Here is a 25,793-nt window from a genome sequence, read left to right on the forward strand (position 1 = left end):
GGACCTTTTTAAGACAAAAAGTTTTCACCCCCGGCTCTTAATGAGTCAAGAACAACCATCGCAAAAAAACAAACAAATGTCATGGATCATCCAGGGTAAACTTTTGAATGGGGTCATTTTTTGTGGACTATATGTAAACATGTAAACATCTTTTATGTAAAATATCTTATTCAGGACAGTACTAAATAAAAAAATAATATGCATTTTGTATGACCTCATGCACATTTTCTGCAAGGGGTTCGCAAAGGCTACTTTAAAACTGTATAGTCAACAGAATGTTCAAAGGGGACCATCCAAAATAAAGTGTTACCAAATATACAGTCGCAATGCAGTTGATTTCCGGTTTTTTCTTTTCTTGAGAAGACATTTGGTTTCCAAAATGTAAGCAAAACCTGACCCACACAAACACAATCTAAAGTAGCCTATTAAAAAATGTCAATTGACAGCGTTATCATGAAGAATGTATAATTGTATCCTGAAGTTGAGTGCATATTCATAATCCAGCCTCCAGAATACATTAATCTGAGGGAATTATGTGTGTTTCAGTGATAGCTCAGCGGTTCTGTGACTTCTGTGGCTTACCGTCCGAGGATCTTGTGAAAGACAAACAGTGACGTCACGTAAGAGGAAGTTGTTGGTTGTACACTTGCATTATTTCCCTGGAGAGAGAAGACGGACACCTGCTGCGTACGTACACACATACACACACAAGCGATACGGATAAAGAGGTTGGTTAAATAGGTGTGGTATATAGAGCTCGTGTAACTTTTTTCGAGTCGCAGTCAAGAACAACTGGTAGACAGGCTAAGTGAAGAATGGCTCAGGTGAGTTTCACAGCCTCCATCGTCGGCTTTCTCTGTTGTCTGTCGGTTCTAAACGCGTGTGAGTGGGACCTAGGCACGGACACGGACGTCCAGCAGGGTCTAGATTTAAGCTCATATGATAACGGCGCCGCTTACCTGGCTCACCTGCCGGAGATCTCGGACGACGCGCAGTGCCGGAGCGCTTGCTGTGAGAGAGACGACTGCCAGATCGCCCAGATCGGGATTCCGGCCGACGACGGCAGGCCAGAATGCATCCTGATCAGCTGTATCCATGAAGGCAAAGACGTGTGTGTTTTGAGCCCGAGCACACAGTTCAAGGCGTACCACAAGATCCAGAATACCGCTGATCAAGAACCCCAAAACGAGGCTGAAGTTCGCACTGTAAACACAGGTAAAACTACCTGGGGGGGTTCTTAAACCAAAGTTATCTCTAAAATGTCATTACCAGGCCTACTTATTTAAGCAATTATTACTATAATAAATTAATATGTGACTGTAACTATGGTATTTGGCCTTAAAGGGATAATTCACCCCAAAAAATAAATACATTTTGTCATCGTTTACTCACCCTCAAGTTTCTGAAAAATATATTTTGAAGAATATGGGGAACTAAACAGTTGATGGACACCATTGACTTCCGCAGTTGGAAGTCAACTGTTTGGTTAAAGACATTCTTCAAAATATCTTGTTTTGTGTTCAGCAGAAGACAGAAATTCATACAGGTTTGGAACAATTCGAGGGTGAGTAAATTATGGCAGAATTAATATTTTTTGGGTGAACTAACCCTTTAAGCATGGACAATGACCATATGCAAATTGTAATTGCATGTACCGTAAATTAGGTAAAGTTTAAGAATACTGGTTCAATTGTTTTCATAATGTTTTGAAAAAATATATATATTTATGTAATGAATACACGTTGACTTATTTTCAAAACTTTTCAAAAATATTTAACCTGAACAAAATGTGCCTTTTTATAAAAAGGTCAAAATATGTCACGCACAGTTGGTTTTATGGTTATTTTGTTACATGACAACATAATGGCTTTCTCCATGTTGTTTACACCATACAAAAAACTTAATTTCTTCACTGCTTTTTTAAAGCCTTAGCAATACAATAATATGCCCAACTTCTTATGCCAAATTCAGGGTTATTATATTATTAGTTCATGTAGTAACTTGTTTGGCTATATGTTAGCCTACCTTATGTAATGTACCACAAAAGGGAAGGTTTAGCATTTTATGGAATATACAGTACATGAGGATAAATAATATTATAATGTCTATTAATGTCATGTTTATCTGTGATCATATTCAGTAGGCTAAAGTTTGAAATAAACCTAACCCTGCATGAAAATGCCACCTTGAAACCCTTCCCTTTTCCAGGTAGTAGTTCAGCATTGTTGTCCACTGATCTACTCCTGATCAACCTGTACTTCAGGTTTTACAACCCAGTACTGTAAACAAAAGTCTTTAATTGCGGAAGGGAAGGTTAAGTCATTGCCTTACCTGAATGACATTCAGTTTGGCATCACAACATGTGACAAAGTGTGGTCAGAGGTCTGACGAAATATTATGGCCAAATGCATTATTGCAACATTATTATGCCAGTTGAAATCTGAGAAGTGCATTTCCTACAGTTAGGACTGTCAATACATGTGCACTATTTTAAGACTATTCCTTTTTTTCTTCTGTTTTATCAGATCACTGCCGTCTCCCGAGTTTGGTGGGAAATTGCCGCGCTGCTTTCCCACGTTTCTATTATGATGTCACCAATCAGACCTGCCAGCAGTTTATCTATGGTGGCTGTGGGGGCAATGATAATAACTTTAAAACCCTGGAGGAATGTGAGGCAAACTGTACTGGGGTGACAGGTAAATATCAGCCAATATGTTGTTTTATGCAAACCTTTATTTTGTAAAAGGTCAATTTCCCCTAATGTAGCTAGATTTATAATCCCATACGCAATTGACCTATCGGTAAGCCCCTACCCTCGAACGCAGATGAGCCAATAGCAGTTGAGTATCAGTTGCGCTGGGACCGGAACTCAGACATCTTTAGGTGTCAGCGACATAGGGAAAATCTGAAGCTCTCATCGGTTTGATGGTGTTTATGCTACAAAAATGCTAAAATTTCGTGCCTGAGGTACAGTAACACTGATTCCAGGTATCCTGAGAGGATTTTCTGTTTGTCATACTCTCGTTAAGTTACGATTAAAGTCCCTGCTAACATACAAACCGAAATAACTAACTGTTCTCACGTCATGTAACACTGTAGGTCAAAAACACGAAGGTCTGCATTTCAGTGCCTCTCCATATTAAACTGGTTATATGTAAATTAATTTAACTTTAGATATGTTTAAGGTCTACATTATCTGTCCTACTAAGGAGGACTCCTATTTTGATGGGTATTATAGTGAAAGGGAGCGATCGCACGCAGTTTATCGGAGTTGTTTTGCAGATACAAAGTTTACCGGTTATTAACTGCACCCTCGAAAAGGCATACGGTCTGTGTATATGTATGTTTACTGTTAGTTGTTTGAGTGTTTTTGTGTAATTTGCTGTGTATGTTAATGGTAATTCAATGGAGAGAGCAACGGAGAGAGATAGTTTGTGAATGAGACGTTAATGCAGTAGCGCACTTTTTATGCTTGTTCAGCTCATTTGATTTTTTTGGAGTGAAAAAGGACATAATAAACTTGATAAATCATCAGTAAAGTTTGGCCATCATTCGGACGGGATATATACACTACATTCTGTGTCCGAAAACATCTTGGGATAAGGTTTGCACACTGACAGCTGTCATTGTAAGATATAGCAACTCCGTTTGTTTGTCCGAGTTAGCAACAGTAACTAAGGGGGGCGGGGCTTACCGATAGGTCAATAGTGATGGATATACTTTGAGATATTGTCCTTGTGCAACTCTCTCCCCTCTATTTTTATACACTTTGTTATGGTTTTATTTAGTGTTTTCTGGGATAAAAAGTCTCTCATGTTCACCAAGGCTGCATTTGTTTGACAAAAATAGAGGAAAAACTAGCCTAGAAATCTAGACGCACCCTAGCAGCAGCAAATCTAATTTGCAGCCAGGGTCGTCTAGCAACTCTCCGTTGGCTTGCGAGCTGGAAAAACCAAACTCTGGTAAGGCCAATCACATCGTGTATAGAGTCGGTGGGCTGGCTTAACATAATGACGGCAGAGTTGAGGCGGTTCCGCGTGCTACTTGTAAACAAAGAAGCTGGCGAACAGCGGTCTTTCGAATCGGCTTTGGCTGTGACTCTGGAAGACTTGGAGTTAAGCTTTTCTTTGAGAAAAGAACAAGGAATGGCACTGAAGTCATTCTTAAGAAAGGAGGACGTGTTCAGGGTTTTGCCGACCAGATACGGCAAAAGTTTAATCCATCAACTAGCTCCGCTTCACCTTCTTCGTTGCTCTGGTTGGTTGTAGCGCTATCCTATTGCGTGCAGAGGGAATTTGAAAGACAACCGTTTGTCCCGCCCCCTGGATTGAGCCCTGCCAATGGTGTGTTCCCAGACTCAACATCTTGATGAGGGTCTGGCTTGTCAGGCTAAGGAAAAACAGTAATATTGTGAAATATGATTACAATTTAAATAACTGTTTTCTACCCGTATTGTTTCGAATAAAAGACAAAAGACGGGTTCGTCTTATATTCAGGGTCTAGACTTTTACATGTCAATAATACACCCGCAACAATAGGTGGCGCCAAATACGTGTAAAACGAGTGCGGCAAGAAATATGTTGCTAACGCAAAAAGACACAAGCAGTCAAAGAAATGCTTACCGGCTAAGAGTCGCATGGCTGTCATGTTTGTGCGACCTCGCTGACGGGACCAAACTTCCATCGTATGTGATTTTAAAATGTAAGACGGCACCCAGATTTCAAAACTAATAAGATTTCACTTCTACTGTTAATGAAAAGAAGGGCTACAGGTTCTTTTTATGGTTGGCCTATGCCAAAAAGTATTTTGTACATTTTATCACAAAAGTGTGATTATTTGTACATTTTACCAATATTTACCATACTTTCAATACAAAAATTGAAATATGAAAAATGTGCAGTATGAAAGTTATTGGTAACACTTTACAATAAGTTTCATTAGTAGTTAACATTAGTTAACTACATTAGTTAACATCAACTAATAATGAATTGCACTTATAAAGCATTTATTTATCTTTGTTAATGTTAATTTCAACATTTACTAATACATGTCTTCTAATAGTCTTATAATTAGGGTTGTCTTCTATTAGGAACAATATGGGTATTGTTTCAATATACTTTAAAATGTAATTAATTAATGTGATGGCAAATTAGCCATTACTCCAGTCTTCGGTGTCACCTGATCCTTCAGAAATCGTTCTAATATGCTAAACATTTCTTATTATTATACTTTTTGAAAACAGTTGTTTTGTAGAAAGTTTATGAGAACTTTATTGTCACTTTTGAGCAATTTAATGCATCCTTCCTGAAGTATTAATTTCTCTCTCTTTATTTCAATGGAAGGGCATCTGTGAAGTGCCAAAACATTAATTATTAATTTACTTGCTATCTCCTGTTTTGGACTTCCTGCTTTAGAGATAAGCTTTTTGCGTCATGCCCTTCACATGGTATGTGTCATTGTTTTGGGCATTAAAGCTGAGATGACTGTACATGTGTAGTTAGTCTGGTGAAGTTCAGTGACAAAACCGAGGCTTTTATGACAGACAACAGGAAGTGTGGTTTTATGTTGAGAAATTGTATTCAATTTGTGAAAGCACACAGCTGAGGCCTGTACATTATGATTCAAAGGATCCATGTACACTCTAAAAAATGCTGGGTTAAAAACAACCCAAGCAATTGGGTAGTTTTAACCCAGCGGTTGGGTTAAATGTTTGCTTAAAACAACCCAATTGCATTTTTTTAGAGTGTAGTTGTTTAATATTTACTTTAAAGGTATAGTTCACCTAAAATTCTGTCATTTACTTGCCTCCAAACTGTTCCAAACCTATATAAATGTCTTTGTTCTGCTGTAAACAAAGGAAGATATTTGGAAGAATGTTTGTAACCAAGCAAATCTCCGTCCCCATTGACTACCATAGTATTTTTTTCCCTACTATGGTAGTCAATGGAGGCAGAGATCTGCTTGGTTACAAACATTCTTCCAAATGTATAATTTATACATGTTTGGAAAAACTTGAGGGCGAGTAAATGATGACAGAATTTTCATTTTTGTGTGAACTATCCCTTGAACCACTGGAGCCCTTATAAAAGGACTGGAACATTTTGGATCACTAATATTTAAGCTACCAACAGTCTAGTTAGGGTGTAGTATGCAATAAATGTGGCTAAATTAATGCAAATCAATAAACACATCCTGGATTTGAGGAAAGCTACCATTTGCATCAAGGTAATGTTTGCATTTGGCTTACATTGGGCCCCTAGAGGAAATGCAGAGACATTCAGTGTATTGAAAGAAAAAACATTGAGTTTTTGGAGTTTAAATTGTGACACATTGGTACGAGGCCCAGTTTTTTTGTTATGCATCCCATTACAATCAATGTAAAAGTCAGTTTTTAGAGCATATCAGTCTATGATCTGACATGTCTGTGGTGATGAAAACAGAGGTTTCTACAAGGAGACCAAAATATGAGCTTTGGAAAACCATACGACTTTTATTACAGCCTTTCTCCGGTCACAGTGGGCATAAATCCAGTACCCACATTGTAGTTTGTGGTCAGCTATGTGCTTAGTTGGTTTATGTCCGGCTAAATTTGAATGGTGTCGAGTTGATTTGCACTGAGAGTTTGTAATAGAGTTCAGCCGAGTAACTTGACATGGGGCCTGTATTATTAAGTTATTCTCAGCAAGTTTTTAAAGCAAAGTGTATAACGTACCTTAATTTTATAGGCTGAAATTAAAACCACTTCGGTCAGAGTCAGTTTGTTTTCACAGTTTGGTGAGTTTGAGTGGGTTTATGCTGAATCTCTGAACAAATTGACACTCACTCTGGTTTCATCTTACTCTGGGTTGTTGAATAACCGGTTTGATGACCTCTGTGTGGATGGATTACTTGTCCTCGACAAGGACATGACAGACACATTAGTTGTCACCGTGTTTTTTTTCTTTTACCTCTTTCCTCTTATGCAGGTATTGCATTTGAATGAGTGATCTATCTTCATGTATTCAGTAGGACTGGGGGTAGGAAAGAGGAACAGAAAGGCTTTTTAATGTTGTTTATGGGCTTTTTGTGCCTGCTGTATCCGAGTGACCCTTTCTGATCCATGGAATTACCAGATTTATGATCAGAAATGACGTTTAAAAGGAAATAGATGCCATCTGCTTTCAATAGAGATGCTAAGGATCCTATTATTGTCGTCAGGAAATCATACAACCACACTCCGGGCTGTTTTGTGTTACGCAATGCTATTGTGTGTGTTTGTATGTGTGTGGGCCTGTGTTTGTGTGAGGCAAATTGTGCAACTTTTATTTTTATTTTTTATAGAACATTCCTTACTATGATTTTTTTCCCCCATGGAAAAGTTTATTTTGGTCATTTGTTACTGAATTACACTACCGGTCAAACATTTGGAATCAGTATTTTATTTTTGAAGAAAAAAAAAATAATACTGTTAATCAGCAATAATACATTAAATTCAGTCAGTCAAAAATATGAAGCAGCACAACTGTTTTAAACTTTGATAATGGTAAGAAATGTTTCTTGAGCAGCGAATCATCATATTAGAATGGTTTCTGAAGGGTCATGTGACACTGAAGACTGGAGTAATGATGCTGAAAATTCAGCTTTACCGTCACAGGAATAAATGACATTTTCACGATATGTTGAAAATATGATGAAATCGAAAACTGCTATTTTAAATTGTAATAATATTTCACAATATTACTCTCGGTCTCGGTGAGCATAAGAGACATTACAAAATCTTACCAGCCCCAAAGTTTTCAATGGTAGCATATGTCTCTTGTTCAGAAAAATATAGTTATATATATATGACACTGTATAATAATTAAAAGTGTCTGTCTGCTCTCTTCAGGTGCTGTGCTTATGGACTCCCACTCTGTCGCTCAGCGCAGCAGAATGTTCATACCTGAGAACAACAATGGTAATCAAATCCATCTTCATATCCGTACCATAATCCAGACAGATGCTCTCAGAGATATGAGTTATCATGAAACGGCTGTTTTTGACAATAGAGAAACACTAATCATTTTGTAGTGGTAAATAGCTCAAATCGCAACAACTGTGATCAACTAATAATAAATATTAAAAACACATTAAAGGGATAGTTCTCCCAAAACTGAAAATGACCCCATGATGTACTCACCCTCAAGTCACATCCTAGTTGTATATGACTTTTTTCTTTCAGACGAATACAATCAGAGTTATATTAAAGGGGTGGTTCCATGGTTTTTTTCTAGGCTTGGTTGTGTTTATGGGGAGCAGTATAACATGTCTTAATACTTCTTTTTTTTAAAAACGCCATATTTTTCTTATATTTTACCTTTATTCCACAACGCTGTCTCCACTGTCCTTTGAATGGCTCGTTTGCTTCCTGCTTCTCTGAAGCCCATCCCTCCGAAAAACGCAATGGTCTTAGATTGGTTAGATGGCCAAATGTAGTTTGTAGTTCTGCAACAGCTCTCTCTCTTTCGTAATGACTGTGACGTGGCCTCGCCCACTTTGTTGCGTGTTCGCGGGGGCAGTGTTTATGTTAATAGCAAGGGTTTATGATGTCACCAACCCGGGAAGAAGCTTGTTGTAGTCCAAACCGGCCGTTTTTGTAGGCAATAAACTGCCATAACTTTAAAAGACAATATCTCCGTTTGCATTGAACTTTCAGCGCTGTAACTTTGCAGATACTGTTTATGCTCAAGCAGCAACATTACACACTAACTAAAGTTAAAAAAAGTGAAATCGCATGCAACCACCCCTTTAAAAAATGGCTAATGCAAGCTTTATAATGGCAGCCCAAAATTTGAAGCCCAAAAAAGTGCATCCATCCATTATAAAAGTGATCCACACAGGGATTAATAAAGGCCTTCTGAAGCAAAGCGATGGATTTTTGTAAGAAAAATATCCATATCACACGTTTTAAAGTAAAATATCGAACTGCCGCCAGACCGCCTTCCTTACGGATAAAGCGTAACTGGTGCGGTGATGACGACGGATGTAGCGCAAGCGTTTTGAACTGCGAGAGGTGTTACACTTTCTTCGTAAGTTGAATACAGAAGGCGGTCTGCCAGAAGAATGTCATATACACCTAGGATGGCTTGAGGGTGAGTAAGTTATGGCATAATTTTCGTTTTTGGGTGAACTATCCCTTTAATTGGTCCAAAAAAATTGCCATCCCAAATGCTATTACTATAAGCATTTCTTTGTTTTGGTTCCCATCATTACACTTGCATTTCCTACAAAATGTTGTTAATTAGCACATCAATTAGTCTTGAGTACTAATAATTTACAGTTCAAATTAAAACTGAAACTGTATTCACTTCAAAAATGGGCACGATTTAATGCTATTTTAGTTTAGTAACTTTTTTTACCCGGTATACATGTGACAAAGTATTCTGTGTCCTTTTCCTTAGATATTGAACTCGAGACTCTACCTGAGATGACATCAGAGGAATACCAAGGTATTTAATAATTTTTGTTTACTATTTAAAGTAAATGAGTTTGTAGTGGTTTTGTGTTGTCCGCATCTCTGAGCAGAGTACAGTTGTACACCATTGGTTCTAGTGTAAGGTGACCAGATTTCTGAAATGGAAATTGAGTGGTCAAAATATCACTGAAATCTCATTCGTTATTATCTATTCATTTAAAAAAAATGGGTACAATACATTTTTGAATGTTTTTTTTTTGTTTTAATTGTTGTGGATTCCCTATAATATTATTATTATTATTATTAACATTAATTATTATGATGATTTAGTTTGAAAATTAGGATTTTTGATCTTTTACCAAAAACCAGCAAAAAAATAAAGTCACATAATGAAAATGGTTAATATTAATCATTGTAAATAGCAAGCAGTTCAAAACAATACAAGTGTAATTTTTTTAATGATATATATATGTTAGTTAAGATTTTTGGACGTTACTGCGTTGTGACTGGAACTTTTGGGGACGTTTAAAATCGTGCTAAGCAATCCCGCATCCTGTTATAAAGCACGTACAAACAGTATTACTTCAATTTAACATGAATAGTTAGTATGTTATTACATTGTATTGAAAGCAATAACAATGTTTATTTTGATACGATAATGGCGCTCTGCTCTCGCCCAGGTTATGTTCTTCATGAAGTAGAGTCAGTGGTGAAAATAATCACTACACGATTGCTCCTATAACCAGTATTTGTGGGTTGTCTTGAGGTGTAAAATGGGGACATTTCCAGGGACAGAACACCAAAAACCGGGACTGTCCCCGGGAAACGTGTACGTCTGGTCACCTTATTCTAGTGTCTTCTTACCATCTGTCCTGCCGTATCAGAGAAGTGTCTGGCTGCCGCAAAGACCGGACTCTGCAGAGCCTCCATTAGACGCTATCACTACAACAATGGCACCTGTCAACCATTCACCTACGGAGGCTGCGGGGCAAACCAGAACAATTATGAAACTGAGGAAGCGTGCATGACCACCTGCACAGGTACTATTCATTTCCCAGTCATCCGTCGTCATCCCTATAAATCACCATCAAATTCTAACTATGTGTTTGCATCCCAGTGAGGGTCATTCCCAGCAACCAGGAGGCACCTGTCGTTCCAACTACTCCTATCCCTGACAGCATCCACAGCTTTGAAGGTAAAATGGCAGATTACGAATCAGCTGTCCTGACTTTCTCCATTTCAAACTTGTCGCCAGTGATGCAATAGTGAACGCTTATTAAACTATAACCTAACATTCTCCCTCCTGTAACTCAATACAGAAACCTGTCTTGTGCCATTCGAGTCCGGCCCGTGCCGTGCACTCTTCCCTGTGTTTTACTTTGAGGCCAGCTCTCAGTCTTGTAAGCGCTTCATCTATGGAGGCTGCCGGGGAAACTTAAACCGCTACGGTAGTGAGGAAGAGTGCATGTCAGCTTGCTACGGGAAAGACGGTAAGAGTACGGGAGTTCTGCTTCCTGTAGTATGTATGTGCCTTTGCTTTGCTGGTGGCTTATGTTGTTGTGCTTCTTTTATATAGGCCGGATGGATGAACATGGACACCACAAGCGTGGCCGCTGGACTCCAGGTAAGGCATTGTTAATTCATTAATTATAATAATTAGTTCTAATTATATGTATTGTTCATCGAAGCTTGTATTATTGTGAGAGAGAGATTGTGTGACTGAGTGTATTTAGACCAGGGGTCTCAAACTCATTTTACCTGGAGGCCGCTGGAGGTAGACTCTGGGTCAGGCTGGGCCGCATCAAGTATTCCACATAAAAAGTGTTTCAAGTATTCAAAAAAAAAGTAACACAACTGATCCAATCTTCTCAGTCTTTATTATCAACAGTTCTTCAACATGAATGTTTCTTCTGAGCATGAACTGTTCCTCTGAATTTGAACTTTCCTTCTGAACATGAACGGTTCTTCAGAACATAGACTTCTCTTGCCTACTCTATTTTTTAAAATAGAGAAATTAATAGAAATTAAATCATGTAATATGAAATAATGAATGATTTAAATTTTATTTTAAATAATAGACTTATTCAAAACAAAGCCGTAAACCAGGTCAAACAGAACAGTGAACGAAATTCTAGGTCTAATTCTAGTTGGGAAATACTCTTTTTGGGACTATTTGTAAACCATATTTGCATTCATTTGCGTCAAATATATTATTAGTCCTGATATTCTTCGCGTGAGTGAATAAATACATAGATCCGCGATAGACTTTTGAATTCTCTAGTGGTCTGGTGGTAGAATTTTTGTCAACCGTGTCAAAGGTTCCGGGTTCTAATCCGCTCTCATGTAGTTTTTCTTCATTAAAATCAAGATTCAAGATTCAAGATTCAAGAGTTTTATTTGTCACATACACAGTTATATACACAATATACAACTGGCAGTGAAATGTAAACAGGTCCGCTCCATGGACAGTGCAAATAACAGTTACAAGAAATTAAATAGAAATAGAATAAAATTAGAATAAAAAGTATTAACATAAGTAGAATTATAAATAAATCAAGTAAAAGATAAAAATAGGAAATAAGATAAAAATAAAAATATAAAAAAATATGTGGATATGATAAGTGAGATAAACTGTAGACTTAAAAATAAGTGGTTAACATAAAATATATAATATGTATATATAAAGAAGTATAATGTGCAAGGTTTATTACAGGTTGTTACGCAGTAACAATAGGGACGTAAAGTGCAGTGCAATTGCAGTATGTGGATGTTAATGTTAAAAGACTGTATGTTTATGTGTGTGCGGGGGTGAAGTGAGTCACGTGACTGAGTTCAGGAGTCTGATGGCCTGGGGGAAGAAACTCCTCCTGAGTCTTTCAGTCTTTGCCATCAGGCTACGGAAGCGCTTACCAGATGGCAGCAGGGTGAAGTGAGAGTTTGCAGGGTGATTAATGTCTCTGATGATTTTAGTAGCTCTACCTCTGCAGCGTTTGGTGTAGATGTCCTGCAGAGACGGGAGAGCTGAGCCTGAGATGCGCTCGGATAAGCGCACCACTCTTTGCAGGGCTTTGCAGTCGTGACTGGTGCTGTTCCCGTACCACGCTGTGATGCACTGAGTCAGGACACTTTCTATCGCCCCTCGATAGAAAGTTTTCAGGATGGCTGGTGAAACCCTGAATTTCCTCAGCTGGCGCAGGTGGTACAGTCTTTGCCTGGCTTTTTTCACCTGTGTCTGGATGTGTGTAGTCCAGGTCAGATCCTCGGAGATGTTCACTCCCAGGTATTTGAAGCTGCTCACTCTCTCTACCGGTGTCCCGCTGATCATGAGAGGGGAGTATGACCGATGCTGTCTCTTCCTGAAGTCCACAATCAGTTCTTTGGTCTTGTTAACATTCAGAGAGAGACAGTTGTCCTGGCACCATGATGTCAGTTGCTCCACTTCGTCCAAGTATGCCGTCTCATTGTTGTTGGAGATGAGACCCAGGACAACAGTATCATCAGCAAACTTGATGATCGAGGTGGAGCTGTGTGTGGACAAACAGTCATGGGTGTAGAGAGAGTAGAGCAGGGGACTCAGCACACAGCCCTGTGGAGCTCCAACACTCAGGGTGATGGAGGTGGAGGTGAACTGGCCTACTCTCACCGCCTGGGGTCTGCCAGTGAGGAAATCTTCAATCCAGAGGCAGAGAGAAGAATTCAGGCCTAGATCCAGGAGTTTGTGTGTTAGCTTAATGGGAACTATGGTGTTAAAGGCTGAGCTATAGTCAATAAATAGCAGCCTGACATAGTTCCCACTTTTGCTGTCGATGTGAGTGAGGCAGGAGTGAAGGACGTGAGAAATGGCATCTTCAGTCGATCTATTGGGACGATAGGCAAACTGAAGAGGGTCCAAAGTGTCAGGAATGGAGGAGCAAATGTTGTTTTTAATGAGTCTCTCAAAGACCTTCATGACTAAAGATGTGAGAGCCACTGGACGATAGTCATTTAGGCAAGAGGGTTTACTGATCTTAGGTACAGGGATGATGGAGGATCGTTTGAAGGAGGTGGGGACAACAGATGTAGCAAGGGACTCGTTGAATATGGATGTAAAGAGCCCTGCGAGCTGATCAGCACAGGACCGCAGAACACGACCTGAAATACCATCCGGCCCAGCAGCTTTCCTGACATCCACACGTTTGAGTGCCCTCCGAACCTCGTCCTCCGAGACAGAGATCACGTGACCGTTGCTGCTCTGAGGGACTCTCTCTGACGCGTCACTCGCCGGAGTCGCGCTGCCGCGATTACCATCAAAGCGAGCGTAGAAAGAGTTTAACTCGTTCACCAGCAACGGATCAGCTCTCACCTCTGCAGAGGATTTAGTTCCAAAAGCACAGATGGTTCTCAGTCCCTGCCACATCCGCCGGGAGTCGTTGAGTTGGAAATGAGATTCCACTCGGTCTTTATAGCGGAGTTTTGCGGCTTTAACGGCGCGCCGGAGGTCGTAACATGAAGCTTTGTACTCCCTCATATCCCCCGTTAGGAGACCGGCATTGTAAGCGGTGGTGCGCGAGTTTACTGCAGTGCGAATTGAACTGTCCACCCACGGTTTCTGATTAGGGAAGGACGTTATAGTTATTGTTTGTGTGGCTTGCTCTGTCAGTGTGTTAATAAAGCAGAGCGCCACTTCTGTGAACTCGCTGACGTCTTCAGAACTCGCGCGGAACATGTCCCAGTCGACGTCATCAAGAGCTGCCTGTAGCGTGATCTCTGAATGGGATGACCAGCGTTTGACTTCCCTCCTCACCGGGGGCTCTTGAACGAGCCTTTGTTTATATTCCGGTGTGAGGAAAATGGCGGCATGGTCCGATTTGCCAAAAGCTGGCTGTGAACGAGCTTTGTAGGCGTTCTTAAACGGAGAGTAGCAATGATCCAGTGTGTTTGCTCCTCGTGTGGGACAGGAGACATGCTGGTGAAAGTTTGGCAATACTTTCTTTAGGTTTGCTTTGTTAAAATCACCCGCGACGATGAAAGCAGCGTCGGGGTGTTTGTTTATGAAGCCGCTGGTCACATCATGGAGGGCAGATAAAGCCAGCCCCGTGTCTGCTTGTGGTGGAATATAAACGGCAGTAGCGATGACCGAGGAAAACTCCCTCGGTAGGTAGAAAGGCCGGCACATGAGAGTTAAATGTTCCAAGTGAGGCGAGCAGGATCGCGAAAGAATGGAGATGTTCCTAGGATCGCACCATTTCTTGTTTATCATGAAACACACTCCACCGCCTTTAGATTTCCCGGCCTCGGCTGTTCTGTCCATCCGAAAAACAGAGAAGTTCTCGGACGGCGTCACGGCTGTATCCGGGACCGCTGGCGTGAGCCATGTTTCGGACAGACAATAGATGTTGCAGTCTCTCATGTCCCGTTGAAAAACTTATCCTGGCTCTAAGATCGTCCATCTTATTCTCCAAGGATTGGACATTTGCGAGCAAAATGCTCGGGAGAGGAGGACTGAATGCTCTTTTTCTCAGTCTGTTGCGGATCCCAGCGCGTTTCCCGCGGTGTTTTTTGAATCTTCGCCGTCGACTCGAGTGGCCATTGTTCAACTCGGCGTCCCGGCGAATCTCAGATGGAAGATTGGAGAAAGTGTCCTGAAACAGGTCAGTGTAGCGGTAACCAATTTCCAGAAGTGTTTTGCTGTCGTAACAGATCAAAGCAGATGATCCGTTGGAAAAAATAGAGAGTAAAAGAGAGTAGAATAATAAATAAAAGCAAAGTCTTAGCGGAGCGACCTGAACGGCGACCGAGCACGGCGGCGCCATCTTGCATTTGAACTTGATGAATTCAAAGATGTTCATCAATGATTGTATAATAAGAGCATGGACACGTTTGTGTGCATTTTGTTTTGTGATTTCACCAGAAAGAATAGAGTCTCTCTCAGCAACGGCATTAAGCGATAGATTGACTCGCTTGTCTGTGTGTGAAGACTGTGCAGTGTGCACGAGCCAAAAGAGAACGCAAACCCCGCCTATTTTGATTTGATTGGCCATCTCAATCATTTTGACATTGGCGAGCGCTGTTAGACCACATTCATTTCGACTGTCTGATCAGCTTCGTTCGTGCAGTGTCAACCAATTATACTGCATGAGGGAGGGGCGAGCCAACTCTCTCTCTCTCACACACACACACACACACACACAAAGGAGGCAGCAAGCGAGGCAAGCGCTGCACACGCAACGACTCAGCAAAAAGGTGCTTTTCAGAACAACGCGCGGGCCGCACTAACACTAAACTTTGATGTCAAGTAGGGGACCACAAAATATCATCGAGGGCCGCGAGTTTGAGACCCCTGATTTAGACTATTTCCTTCAGGTCATAATAAAAAAATCTGTTGAATGTTCGCTGCAATATCTTGTATTTTTAACAGTAAAGGGTTTTCCTGCGTCCTGACAGCAACAGCGCTATTTGTCAGTTGCGTCTTGTTCCCGTGTTTTAGTCCCTTCAAAATAAAAGTCTTCACTATTGCGTGACTTGCTCATTAAGGCCCCGATCACACAGAACACTCTCTGCCAACAGAAATCTATTCAAAAAAGGCGCAAAAAACGCGTTCTGTGTGATCGGGGCCTAAGACAGTCTTTGCAGCCATTTAGTGGCGTATCCATGTCATTTTGTAATTCTGTGGTTTAGTGATAGATATAGTGGTTGCTGCTCACAGTCAGGGACATTTTTTTTTGGCGGAAGGAAGGCTTTTAGTGATTTTACTTCATGCAAGTTGCATTGATGCATATATTTTGGCTTTAATATTTGTATTGTGTGGTAACCGTTTTATAAAAGCAATTAATAGTTTTCACGTGACGTCACACGCTTATAGGAACGCCCACCTGAAGGGCAAAACAAGGCTTTCCTCCATTGCCTGCCAGTCATTTTTACCAGGTTTGTAGTCGGTATTAATGCAGTAAGACAGTGATATTAAAAGACCAAATTCAATATACACCTTATTGATGTTGCATACTTTGTACAGGAAAGCAGATGAGCACAGAATATTAATACACAAGGTTTCTCCCCATTATGAAGAAAACGCGTTGCGTTCATATTCATGGCTCATCTGCTCGCCTGTATAAAGTATGCTTCATCAAAAAGGTGTAAACTGAATTTGATCTTTTAATATCACTATTTTAGTACATTACGGCACTTTAAGGGTGGGTTGCACAATTTAAAATTAAGTGGTGCAACAACTCGATTTAAAATAAAACCCATATCAACAAATCCTTGATTAGCGTTAAACTTTGCTTAATTTAATCCTTATTGGTGCAGCTCACCTTCTAGTGTTTTTCACGTTAAGCCTTTTAAAAACGTCCCGCTGTTTTTAGGTATTTGAAAAACTGCAGCAGGTGCTGTATATGGATCATAAGTGCCCAAAATGTGCATCTTGTTCACATATTTTTGTTTTAAGATGGAAATTTGACAGGCTTGTGCTGCAGTTCTAAGGAGTTCTATGGCGGTTTTGCCCTCCAAGGCTCTGCAGCAGTCACGTGAAAGAAAACTATGAATAAGCCCCATGAAGCCATGGATTACAGTGAATTTATAACAGCTAAGGGGCGTTGTTAGGCACAACCCCCTTAGCTGTTATAAATTCACTGTAAACCACGGCTTCTTAGGGGCTTATTGCTTTATTTTACTTGCTAAATTTACTGTCTATTTACACCAGGTGCAATTAGCCTGTTTTGTTGGCAGAGGCTGTTTACGCTAACCGCGCCCACTATTGTCTTATTGAGCCAGACAAAATGAACACAGAAATCCCACTGATACAGGATCAGTGGTGTGAAGAGTAAAGGCAGGTGGCGTTTGCTTTTGATGTGACCGACTCGAGTTCGAATCTGCCTTTTACCAAACTCTTCTCTCTTTTCACCATAGCATATCAGCCCGGAGGAGAATTTATTTTAAATATACATTAAGAAAATATTCTAAAAGTGGAAATACAGTGTTTAACGGTTAGATGTAAGGGAGGGCTTTAGGGATGGAAATCATATTCAATGAATATGTTGTTATTATTGTATACTGTTTTATAATATACTTCAACACACTGAGGTGCAAATATTATCTGCCCCTAACAACTATTTACACTTATTGCAAAGAAAATATTTTTGTTGCTATTTACACTTAAAGGAACACGCCACTATTTTTGAAAATAGCTCATTTTCCAACTCCCCTTGAGTTAAACAGTTGAGTTTTACCGTTTTGGAATCCATTCAGCCGATCTCCGGGTCTGGCGGTAGCACTTTTAGCATAGCTTAGCATAGATCATTGAATCTGATTAGACCGTTAGCATCTCACTCAAATGACCAAAGAGTTTCGATATTTTTCCTATTTAAAACTTGACTCTTCTGTAGTTAGACCGACAGAAAATGAAAGTTGTGATTTTCTAGGCCGATATGGCTAGGAACTATATCATAGGCGCAATGATACTACGCAGCGCCTGAAAATAGTCCCCAGCACACTCCCTGTGCAAGCAGGTTGTCACGTTGGTTATGTTGACGGAAGTTAGCCTATTTTCAGGCACTGCGTAATACCATTGCGCCTATGATATAGTTCCTAGCCATATCGGCCTAGAAATTCGCAACTTTTCATTTTCCGTCGGTCTTAGCACACGATGTAACTACAGAAGAGTCAAGTTTTAAATAGGAAAAATATCGAAAGTCTTTGATCATCTTTGAGTGAGAAGCTAACGGTCTAATCAGATTCAATGATCTATGCTAAGCTATGCTAAAAGTGTTACCGCCAGACCCGGAGATCGGCTGAATGGATTCCAAAACGGTAAAACTCTAGGAGAGTTAAAAAATTAGCCAATTTATTAAAATAGTGGCGAGTTCCTTTAATGTAAATAGCATCTACTGCCCAAAATTGACCACGTCTTGTCTCTCTCTCTCTCTCTCCTAGCTTTCTTCCTAGTGGCCACCCTGGCCATCATGTCTGCTCTACTTCTGGTAGGTTTGATCCTGATCACAGTGCGCAGAAACTCCAACAGGGCGTTCCTCATATTGGATGATAAGGAGGAGTTACTGCCTTCCCAGGAGCAGGTGTCTTATGAGAAGCTACCCAAAGTTGTTTCAAACTAAAGCCGGACGCCTTTCAGTGTCCGCTACACACATCCATCTCATGACACTCCAACATTCAGATCAAGGTGCAATGCAAGATGTTCCAAATTATTAACACGTTTTACATGTCATGCAGATACATATAGGCATTATGCGAACAAGTGTAAATTTCTCGCACATATGACGAGCCAGTTAAGAATGAAGTTCGTTTAAATGAGATATTCTACACTTTTTTTTTATAATCGTAGAAGTGGGAGATATTGCACTATCATTTGGGGAAGTTGGTTGAAATGCTTCTGTTACCTTCTTTGTCATCTGTCACTTTTTATGGTTATTATACACTGTAGAAGCAAATCAGCCTTCAGGGATATATTTATCACTACCATAATGGCAAAGAATATGATTAATAATGAAGTGGTTTCCCATAACTGTTTTGACTTCACTTACATATGTTTGTATACATTAATACATAAGAATAATTGATTTATGATTTTTTTTTTATTGGCTTATAATGCTGGTTTATAACACTTATGGCAAATTCTTTGTCTCTAGATCTCATTAGTCAGAATAATATGAGTATATGTAAGTTGCTACTTCAGACTTTTGATGACGCTTGCTTACAACTTAATGGCCTTTAACTGTGACCTGTAACTGTTTAATTCACACCAGCCTATACTTTTTCTAAACAATGTTATTTTCAAATCTTAAACAATAAAGGTAAATTTAATCAGTTTGGTTTCTTTTTTTCCACGTTCCTCCAAGCTAAATTCCATTGTCATTTTTTAATAGCTTCTGGGTCAACACACGAACACAATTAGATTGGGCAAGAGTTAACTAGATAATGATGGTAGATTATACCCAAAAGGTCAAGACAGACGTATTTTTTTATAATGTCAGGGCCAGGTTGTCGAGTGTGTTCGTTTGGGGTTTTTTTTGTGTGCAGATTACCTTTTCCATTTAATCTTTTTCCTGAATTGTTAATTTTTTCCTTGTTTTACTATTCAACGCTAAAAATGTTGCAAAAGCGTTTTTTTTTTTTTTTTTTTATTATTGATGGTATTTACTTTCTTAAATAAGAGGTATTCTTAAATCAGTGTGAAATAAACGGCAAGATACTGTTGTGATCATGAATATTGTGAATTATGAATAATTTGTTATTCTCTGCTATAGAGCCAGTGAGTTTGAGCTGTATGTTTTTTTTCTGTTCACTAAATATTGAACTATATTACTGATCAGCTCATTTCAATTATCATAAAATCATAATTAAGAGATCAAATATTGAAAATATGATTTTAAATGTCCTTATTATTAGATAAAAAGTCAAAAATATGATTTTAAAAGTCATAATAGTGAGATAAAAAGTAGAAAATACGACATGCTAAGTCATAATTATAAGACAAAATGTTGAAAATATGATTCTAAAAGTACTCATTATTAGATAAAAAGTCCAATATGATTTTAAAAGCACTCATTAGATAAAGTCCAATATGATTTTAAAAGTCATAATAGTGAGATAAAAAGTAGAAAATACGACATGCTAAGTCATAATTATAAGATAAAATGTTGAAAATATCATTTTAAAAGTCCTCATCATTAGATAAAAAAAATCGAAAATATGACATGCTAAGTCATTATGAGATGAACAGTTGAAATTAGGACTAAATTATGATTAAAAGACCCTAATTAAGATCCTAATTATGAGATATAAAGCTAAAATTTGATTGAAAAAAAAAATCAAAATTATGACCACAATACAGACTAAGACATTTAAGAGATGAAATCATGCTTAACTTTTTTTTTAATGCTCTTTCAATTTTTGATTTACGCTTATAATAATATTTACATTATTGTTTTCATTTTGAGCAATATGTTTTTTTTACATGTGTTTTTGAAATCAGTTTTTACAAAAGAAATGAATAAATCAAAACTTACTTTAACTTTTCATCTAAAACAAAATTAATTTCCTATCATCACCGTAAAGCTGCTTTGAAGCATCTGTGTTGTGAAGAGAGCTATAGAAATAAAGGTGACTTGACAATAACGGTGTAAATGTTCAATAAATGTAAGACTTTAAAATGGACTTTCAAAAATTAAACCTCACCTGAAAAACAAAAAAAGAGAACACACACACACGCAAACACAAACACGTCTGGTTCACTACCTTTGTGGTGAAGGGGTAGATTCTGAAATATATCAGGTCACTACGTGCCTAATACCGGGGCGAAAGCATCAACATGTGATCTATGGAGACGTGCATCTGATTAACTGACCATGTGTGGAAATTTGCTGTGACTAACTAGTTTCTCTCAGCCAATCAGAAACAAAGTAACCTAAAGGTAGACCTTGGAAAAGAGTATGCTGTATGTATGTATGTATGCAGAGAGCGCGGCCTACAAACTCATTGAAAGACTTGAAGCTGGCTTCTGCTGATGAAACCGCAAACTATTCTTCAGTAAAATGTTCTTGAAAACTTTTCTACATTTTTACATTTTCAAAAAAAAAAAAAAAAAAAACGAATTCTGTATGATTTATAAGCTTGTTTACAGTGACACGAGTCCCCATGAATCAGTGTGCATTCAGGGTGAAGTCCACACCGGGATAGTAAAAAACACACACACACAGGTTTGTTTTGCTATCTAATAAAGTTATATCCCCCTTGTCACATTCTATCCCCCTACACTACCCCTACCCCTAAACCTACCCATCACAGAAAACATTCTGCATTTTTAATAAAATGTTCTTTAGTGTGTTTTAAAGCTATTTTAAATATGAGGACATATGAAATAAGTATGAAATTTCATATGCCATCTAATTTCATGTTTACGTCGTAATACCAGTGTAATACCGGTGTCATTATACAAATTTGTGTCCTCATAAATCCCAAAATCAAACACACACAGGCACGCTATCTTTCTGGGGACTCTCCATAGACGTAATTGTTTTTATACAGTACAAACTGTATATTATCTCCCCTTACACTAACCCTACCCCTAAACCTACCCATCACACAAAACACACACACACACACACACACACACACACACACACACACACACACACACACACACACACACACACACACACACACACACACACACACACACACACACACACACACACACACACACACACACACACACACAGGTGCGCTATCTTTCTGGGGACTCTCCATAGACGTAATGGTTTTTATACAGTACAAACTGTATATTATCTCCCCTTACACTAACCCTACCCCTAAACCTACCCATCACACAAATCACACACACACACACACACACACACACACACACACACACACACACACACACACACACACACACACACACACACACACACACACACACACACACACACACACACACACACACACACACACACACACACACACACACACACACACACACACACACACACACACACACACACACACACACACAGGTGCCCCTAAACCTACCCATCACACAAAACATTCTGAATTTTTAATAAAACGTTCTTTAGTGTGTTTTAAAAGCTAATTTAAATATAAGGACATATTAAATAAGTATGACATTTCATATGTCATCATATTTCATGTTTACGTCATTATGCCCTCTAGTGGTCTTTCAAATTCAGATTTAAATAACCACCAGGGGGCGGTGGTGGATTTGAAGTCGTCTTCAACGCCAAGCCAAAGTCTTTAGGAACACAAAGAAGCGCAAAATAAGTGCTGTATTATTTTGGTCTTGTTTTAATTAACATCACATGTATCTCACTCCAATCATGAACGTGTAGTTTAGATTCTCACGTTAATCTTTTACTCTGAATGAAAACTACAGGGAGTCATGAGCCCTTCTGTGACATTAACATTTTTTAGTAGGCTATCTACTCAAACCATATGTTTTTAAACTATTACCCTTCACGCTTCTAAATGGCAAAAACAGAGGTATGGGGTACAGGCACAGTGAACCTAATTTATAATCTGTTACTGTATTTTTCGTAAGAGAAATTCTCACGCACCGAGCAGCATTTGGAATGCAGTTTCTGTCTTTGTCTCAGCAAGCTGAGAGCTCTGAAATTAGGTCATAAAGACCGAGCGATTAGCTCATTTCCCAGTCATGTAAAAATCACCCCCTCCGCTCACACAGAACAGGCAGGAAAGGAAGGCAGGAGAACATGACAAAAAGTTTGGCTAACATTGCAAACTTGCTCCAAAGTCTTTGTGTCGAGCACTAGACAACTAGACTGGGATCAATACAAACCACACAGAGGTCTTGATGGAGTTGTTTTGGAAAACCTGAGGAAGCTGGAGAGATGAGGGGGTCATGGCTCACACTTAGATCACGAAAGTGCAGTGTGGGAAACGCAGTGTGTTTACAGAGTGCCCGCGAGCCTCCCCATGCGTCTACTGCAGGGCTCCAGGATGTTGTAAGGGCCTTTTGTGTTTAAGTGTGTATCTGAGCCTTGGCCTATGTAACCCCTGCATGTTGTCAGTGCCCGTGGTCATCTGGTTTCCATCCCGTGTAAGTGTAATTGTGCTTATTTAGTGTGACACCCCCTCCCCCCTTCTCCTCCACTCCCTCCTCACCCATCACGCCAGCTGCCCGACTAACTGCAGAGATGCTCGGCATTCCACGAATGTGAGAGCGCCAAGCCTCCTAATGGGCCCAAACACACAATCTTCTTGACTCAAGCTATTGAGACTTTTGCAGACAGACGTTTACAAACAGATTGCAAAGGTGCTTTACTTTTATCGGCAAATAACTTAATAATATATTCACTGCTATTTTTTTACTTGCTGTTTTTAGTCAGAGGAAGGTAGAAGGAGGGACGATCTCATTCTAGAAAGCATCTGATTGGACAAAAAACTGGGTACACCCACAAGTGCAGGATGAGTCACCAATATTTTTGCACCAATTTCCTGGAAGAGAAAGACTCATTTTTAAATGTGTACATGTATCTTCATTTTGTCAGCTAGCTAACAGACATGAACCAAAACCGTACTAGACTTTGAGCAAAACTTCTTTGGATATTATCGTGATATGACGTAACGTCAGATCATATGAAGTGATATGACAACTGCGGACTGTTGTAATGCTTCAAACCAGCAGCTTCAAAGTTTGCGTTTTCACACCGCGATGTATCGTTGTTCGATTGGTCACAAGGGACACAAATTCGCAGGTCAAAGTGCATAAAACTTTGAACTTTTGGATGCAGCGAAATTTACACGAGCTTGCATTTCCGGTCTCCCACATTTCTTTTCTTAAAGGCACAATACGTACGATTTTTTAATGAAAATATCCAAAAAGATTAAAGTTATATATTTTGTTGATTTGTGTACTTATATTATCCCAAATGTTTCCAAGAATGTTTAAATCCAGAGAAATAAGCAATTTTAACCAGGACACGGACGGTGTCCGTGTGTCGCCTATCAATGACATCTTACCCGCGTTACCCTTGATTTCCGGTTTTATTTTGTAGAGACCATGGGAACTCCAAAGCTTTAATATATGATGTGTTTTATTAGACAGGTGACCACTGGCAGTAAGAAGAAAGCAATGGTACATGTTATTTGAGCAAGTAAGTCCTGTATCTGCCACCATCGGCAGTGTTGTGGGTAACGCATTACGCTACATTCACACGGGGCGTCGGCGTTAACACTTGGCTGAAGCTTTGTGCTGATGCGACCGTCATAGTGACAACAGCCAATCACACGTCTGCTCTGGGGTTGCATAAACGCAATTGGCGTCTGCTCTAGGGTCTTTGCATAGGGCGATCTGATTGGACGACTCCTGCGTTGGCGCTTGAAAAGTTGAGAAATCTTCAACTTCTGCCGCTTGCAACACGAGTGAAGCAACGCGACGCGACGCGACGGAACACACAATTCAGTTCGGCAACGTATGACGTTACCCATTCAAAGTAAATAAGAAGCGTTAACGCAGACGCCCCGTGTGAATGCAGCGTTACAAATAACACGAGTTACGTAATCAGATTACTTTTTTGAAGTAACTAGTAAAGCATTACTTTTACATTTACAACAAAATATCTGAGTTACTTTTTCCAATAAGTAACTTAAGTTATTTTGTTTTCCCATTTATTGACTGACAGCTCTCCTGTCCTCATGTTGAGAAAAATGCGGAGTAAGTGCAGAGGTGTTGTGTGTAAACATGATGGTTATTGTAGTTCTAGACTAAATGTAAGAATGCATACTAATCTCATTTACGCAAAAAAAGATTCAGTATTCCTCAAAGTGTATAAAATGAAAACAACTACACAAACCTTCAATTTTAAAATATGTTGAATAAAACAAATGTTTTAATGCATTTAATCTCACTTTATTCACCAATGTACTTGCCGCTAACCTTTGATGATTCAGTTAATCCATTAGCAAACATAATTTTTTAGGTTTTTATTGGTGAAATAAGTGTTAAAGGACAACTCCGATTAACACATGGTTACCGAGTAGATCGTTCTCTGGGATGCGTTTTCATGAAAATCGAATGTAAAGAGTTTTATCTCTAAAAACAGATTAGCTAATAACGCTAGTATATGGGGCATAGAATAAGTGCATGCAACCGAAGCATTGAGAACTTTGTAAGTGTACAAACAGTTTAATAAGAAGATACTTTATAAAGACAGCACATTACGCGTATACAGACAGGAGCCATCTTGGAAAACAGTCTCGAGAACTCTGTGATGAACTGTGACTTGGAATCTCATATGGTCCATTGTTTCCGGAAGAAAGCACTGAACGCAACAAAGAAAATAAATAAATAAAAATAATTTACAAAAAAACTGAGCGCAACAGAGACTAGTGCTTCCAAAGGATACACACTAAAGAGATGGCGGATTATTCAACAACTGTGGCTCAACTTGTCGACTGTTTATTACGAGGTGGCGATTCCTGAACTTGTATCCAATCAATGAATTAAAAGTACAATTTTAAGCAAAGTAAGTGTAAAGGTTACCAAACCCCTAAACATGTCACTGGGGGTGTGAGTAGTTCGTACAAATGCATGCAAATTAGCAAGCAATTCGCCAAAACATAAAATAGTTAAGAGTTACCATGAGATTGAGAAGTTTTCAGCCAAATCCAACCCGATCGCTCACGATATAGCACACAATCGACAAGAACAGTTTTAAACACAGACTTGTTTTTTGTGCCACATTAATCCTGAAGTGTAGCTTGAAATGTGTGCCACGCTATATGAAAATACCTATAAAATATGTTATAAAAATATGAATTCAATGATTTTAGCCACTTTATACAACATATATTCTAATTTGTAAGAATAGCCATGTGTACTTTTTTTATACTT

At 39.2% G+C, this 25,793-nt stretch overlaps 1 protein-coding gene across 1 annotated transcript; it reads left to right on the forward strand.

The window, feature by feature from the left end:
- The first annotated feature begins 509 nt into the window (after positions 1–509).
- Positions 510–19,722, forward strand: spint2 (serine peptidase inhibitor, Kunitz type, 2). Its single transcript, XM_079822643.1, has 9 exons — positions 510–1,215; positions 2,526–2,696; positions 7,868–7,936; positions 9,420–9,467; positions 10,318–10,473; positions 10,551–10,628; positions 10,753–10,923; positions 11,010–11,057; positions 18,341–19,722. Exons 1-9 carry the CDS (start codon positions 816–818, stop codon positions 18,517–18,519), a joined length of 1,320 nt encoding a protein of 439 aa, XP_079678769.1. The 5' UTR covers positions 510–815; the 3' UTR covers positions 18,520–19,722.
- Positions 19,723–25,793: the final 6,071 nt, after the last annotated feature.

Source organism: Gobio gobio (genome assembly GCF_949357685.1).
Source record: "Gobio gobio genome assembly, chromosome: 8".
NCBI classification, from domain to species: Eukaryota; Metazoa; Chordata; class Actinopteri; order Cypriniformes; family Gobionidae; genus Gobio; species Gobio gobio.

Bases quoted from the DNA above. Each gene is read 5' to 3' on its own strand.
- spint2 (XM_079822643.1), top strand. From the start codon at position 816: ATGGCTCAGGTGAGTTTCACAGCCTCCATCGTCGGCTTTCTCTGTTGT. The intron at 7,937-9,419 runs GTAATCAAATCC...CCTTTTCCTTAG, and splicing joins CATACCTGAGAACAACAATG to ATATTGAACTCGAGACTCTA. The intron at 10,924-11,009 runs GTAAGAGTACGG...TCTTTTATATAG, and splicing joins AGCTTGCTACGGGAAAGACG to GCCGGATGGATGAACATGGA.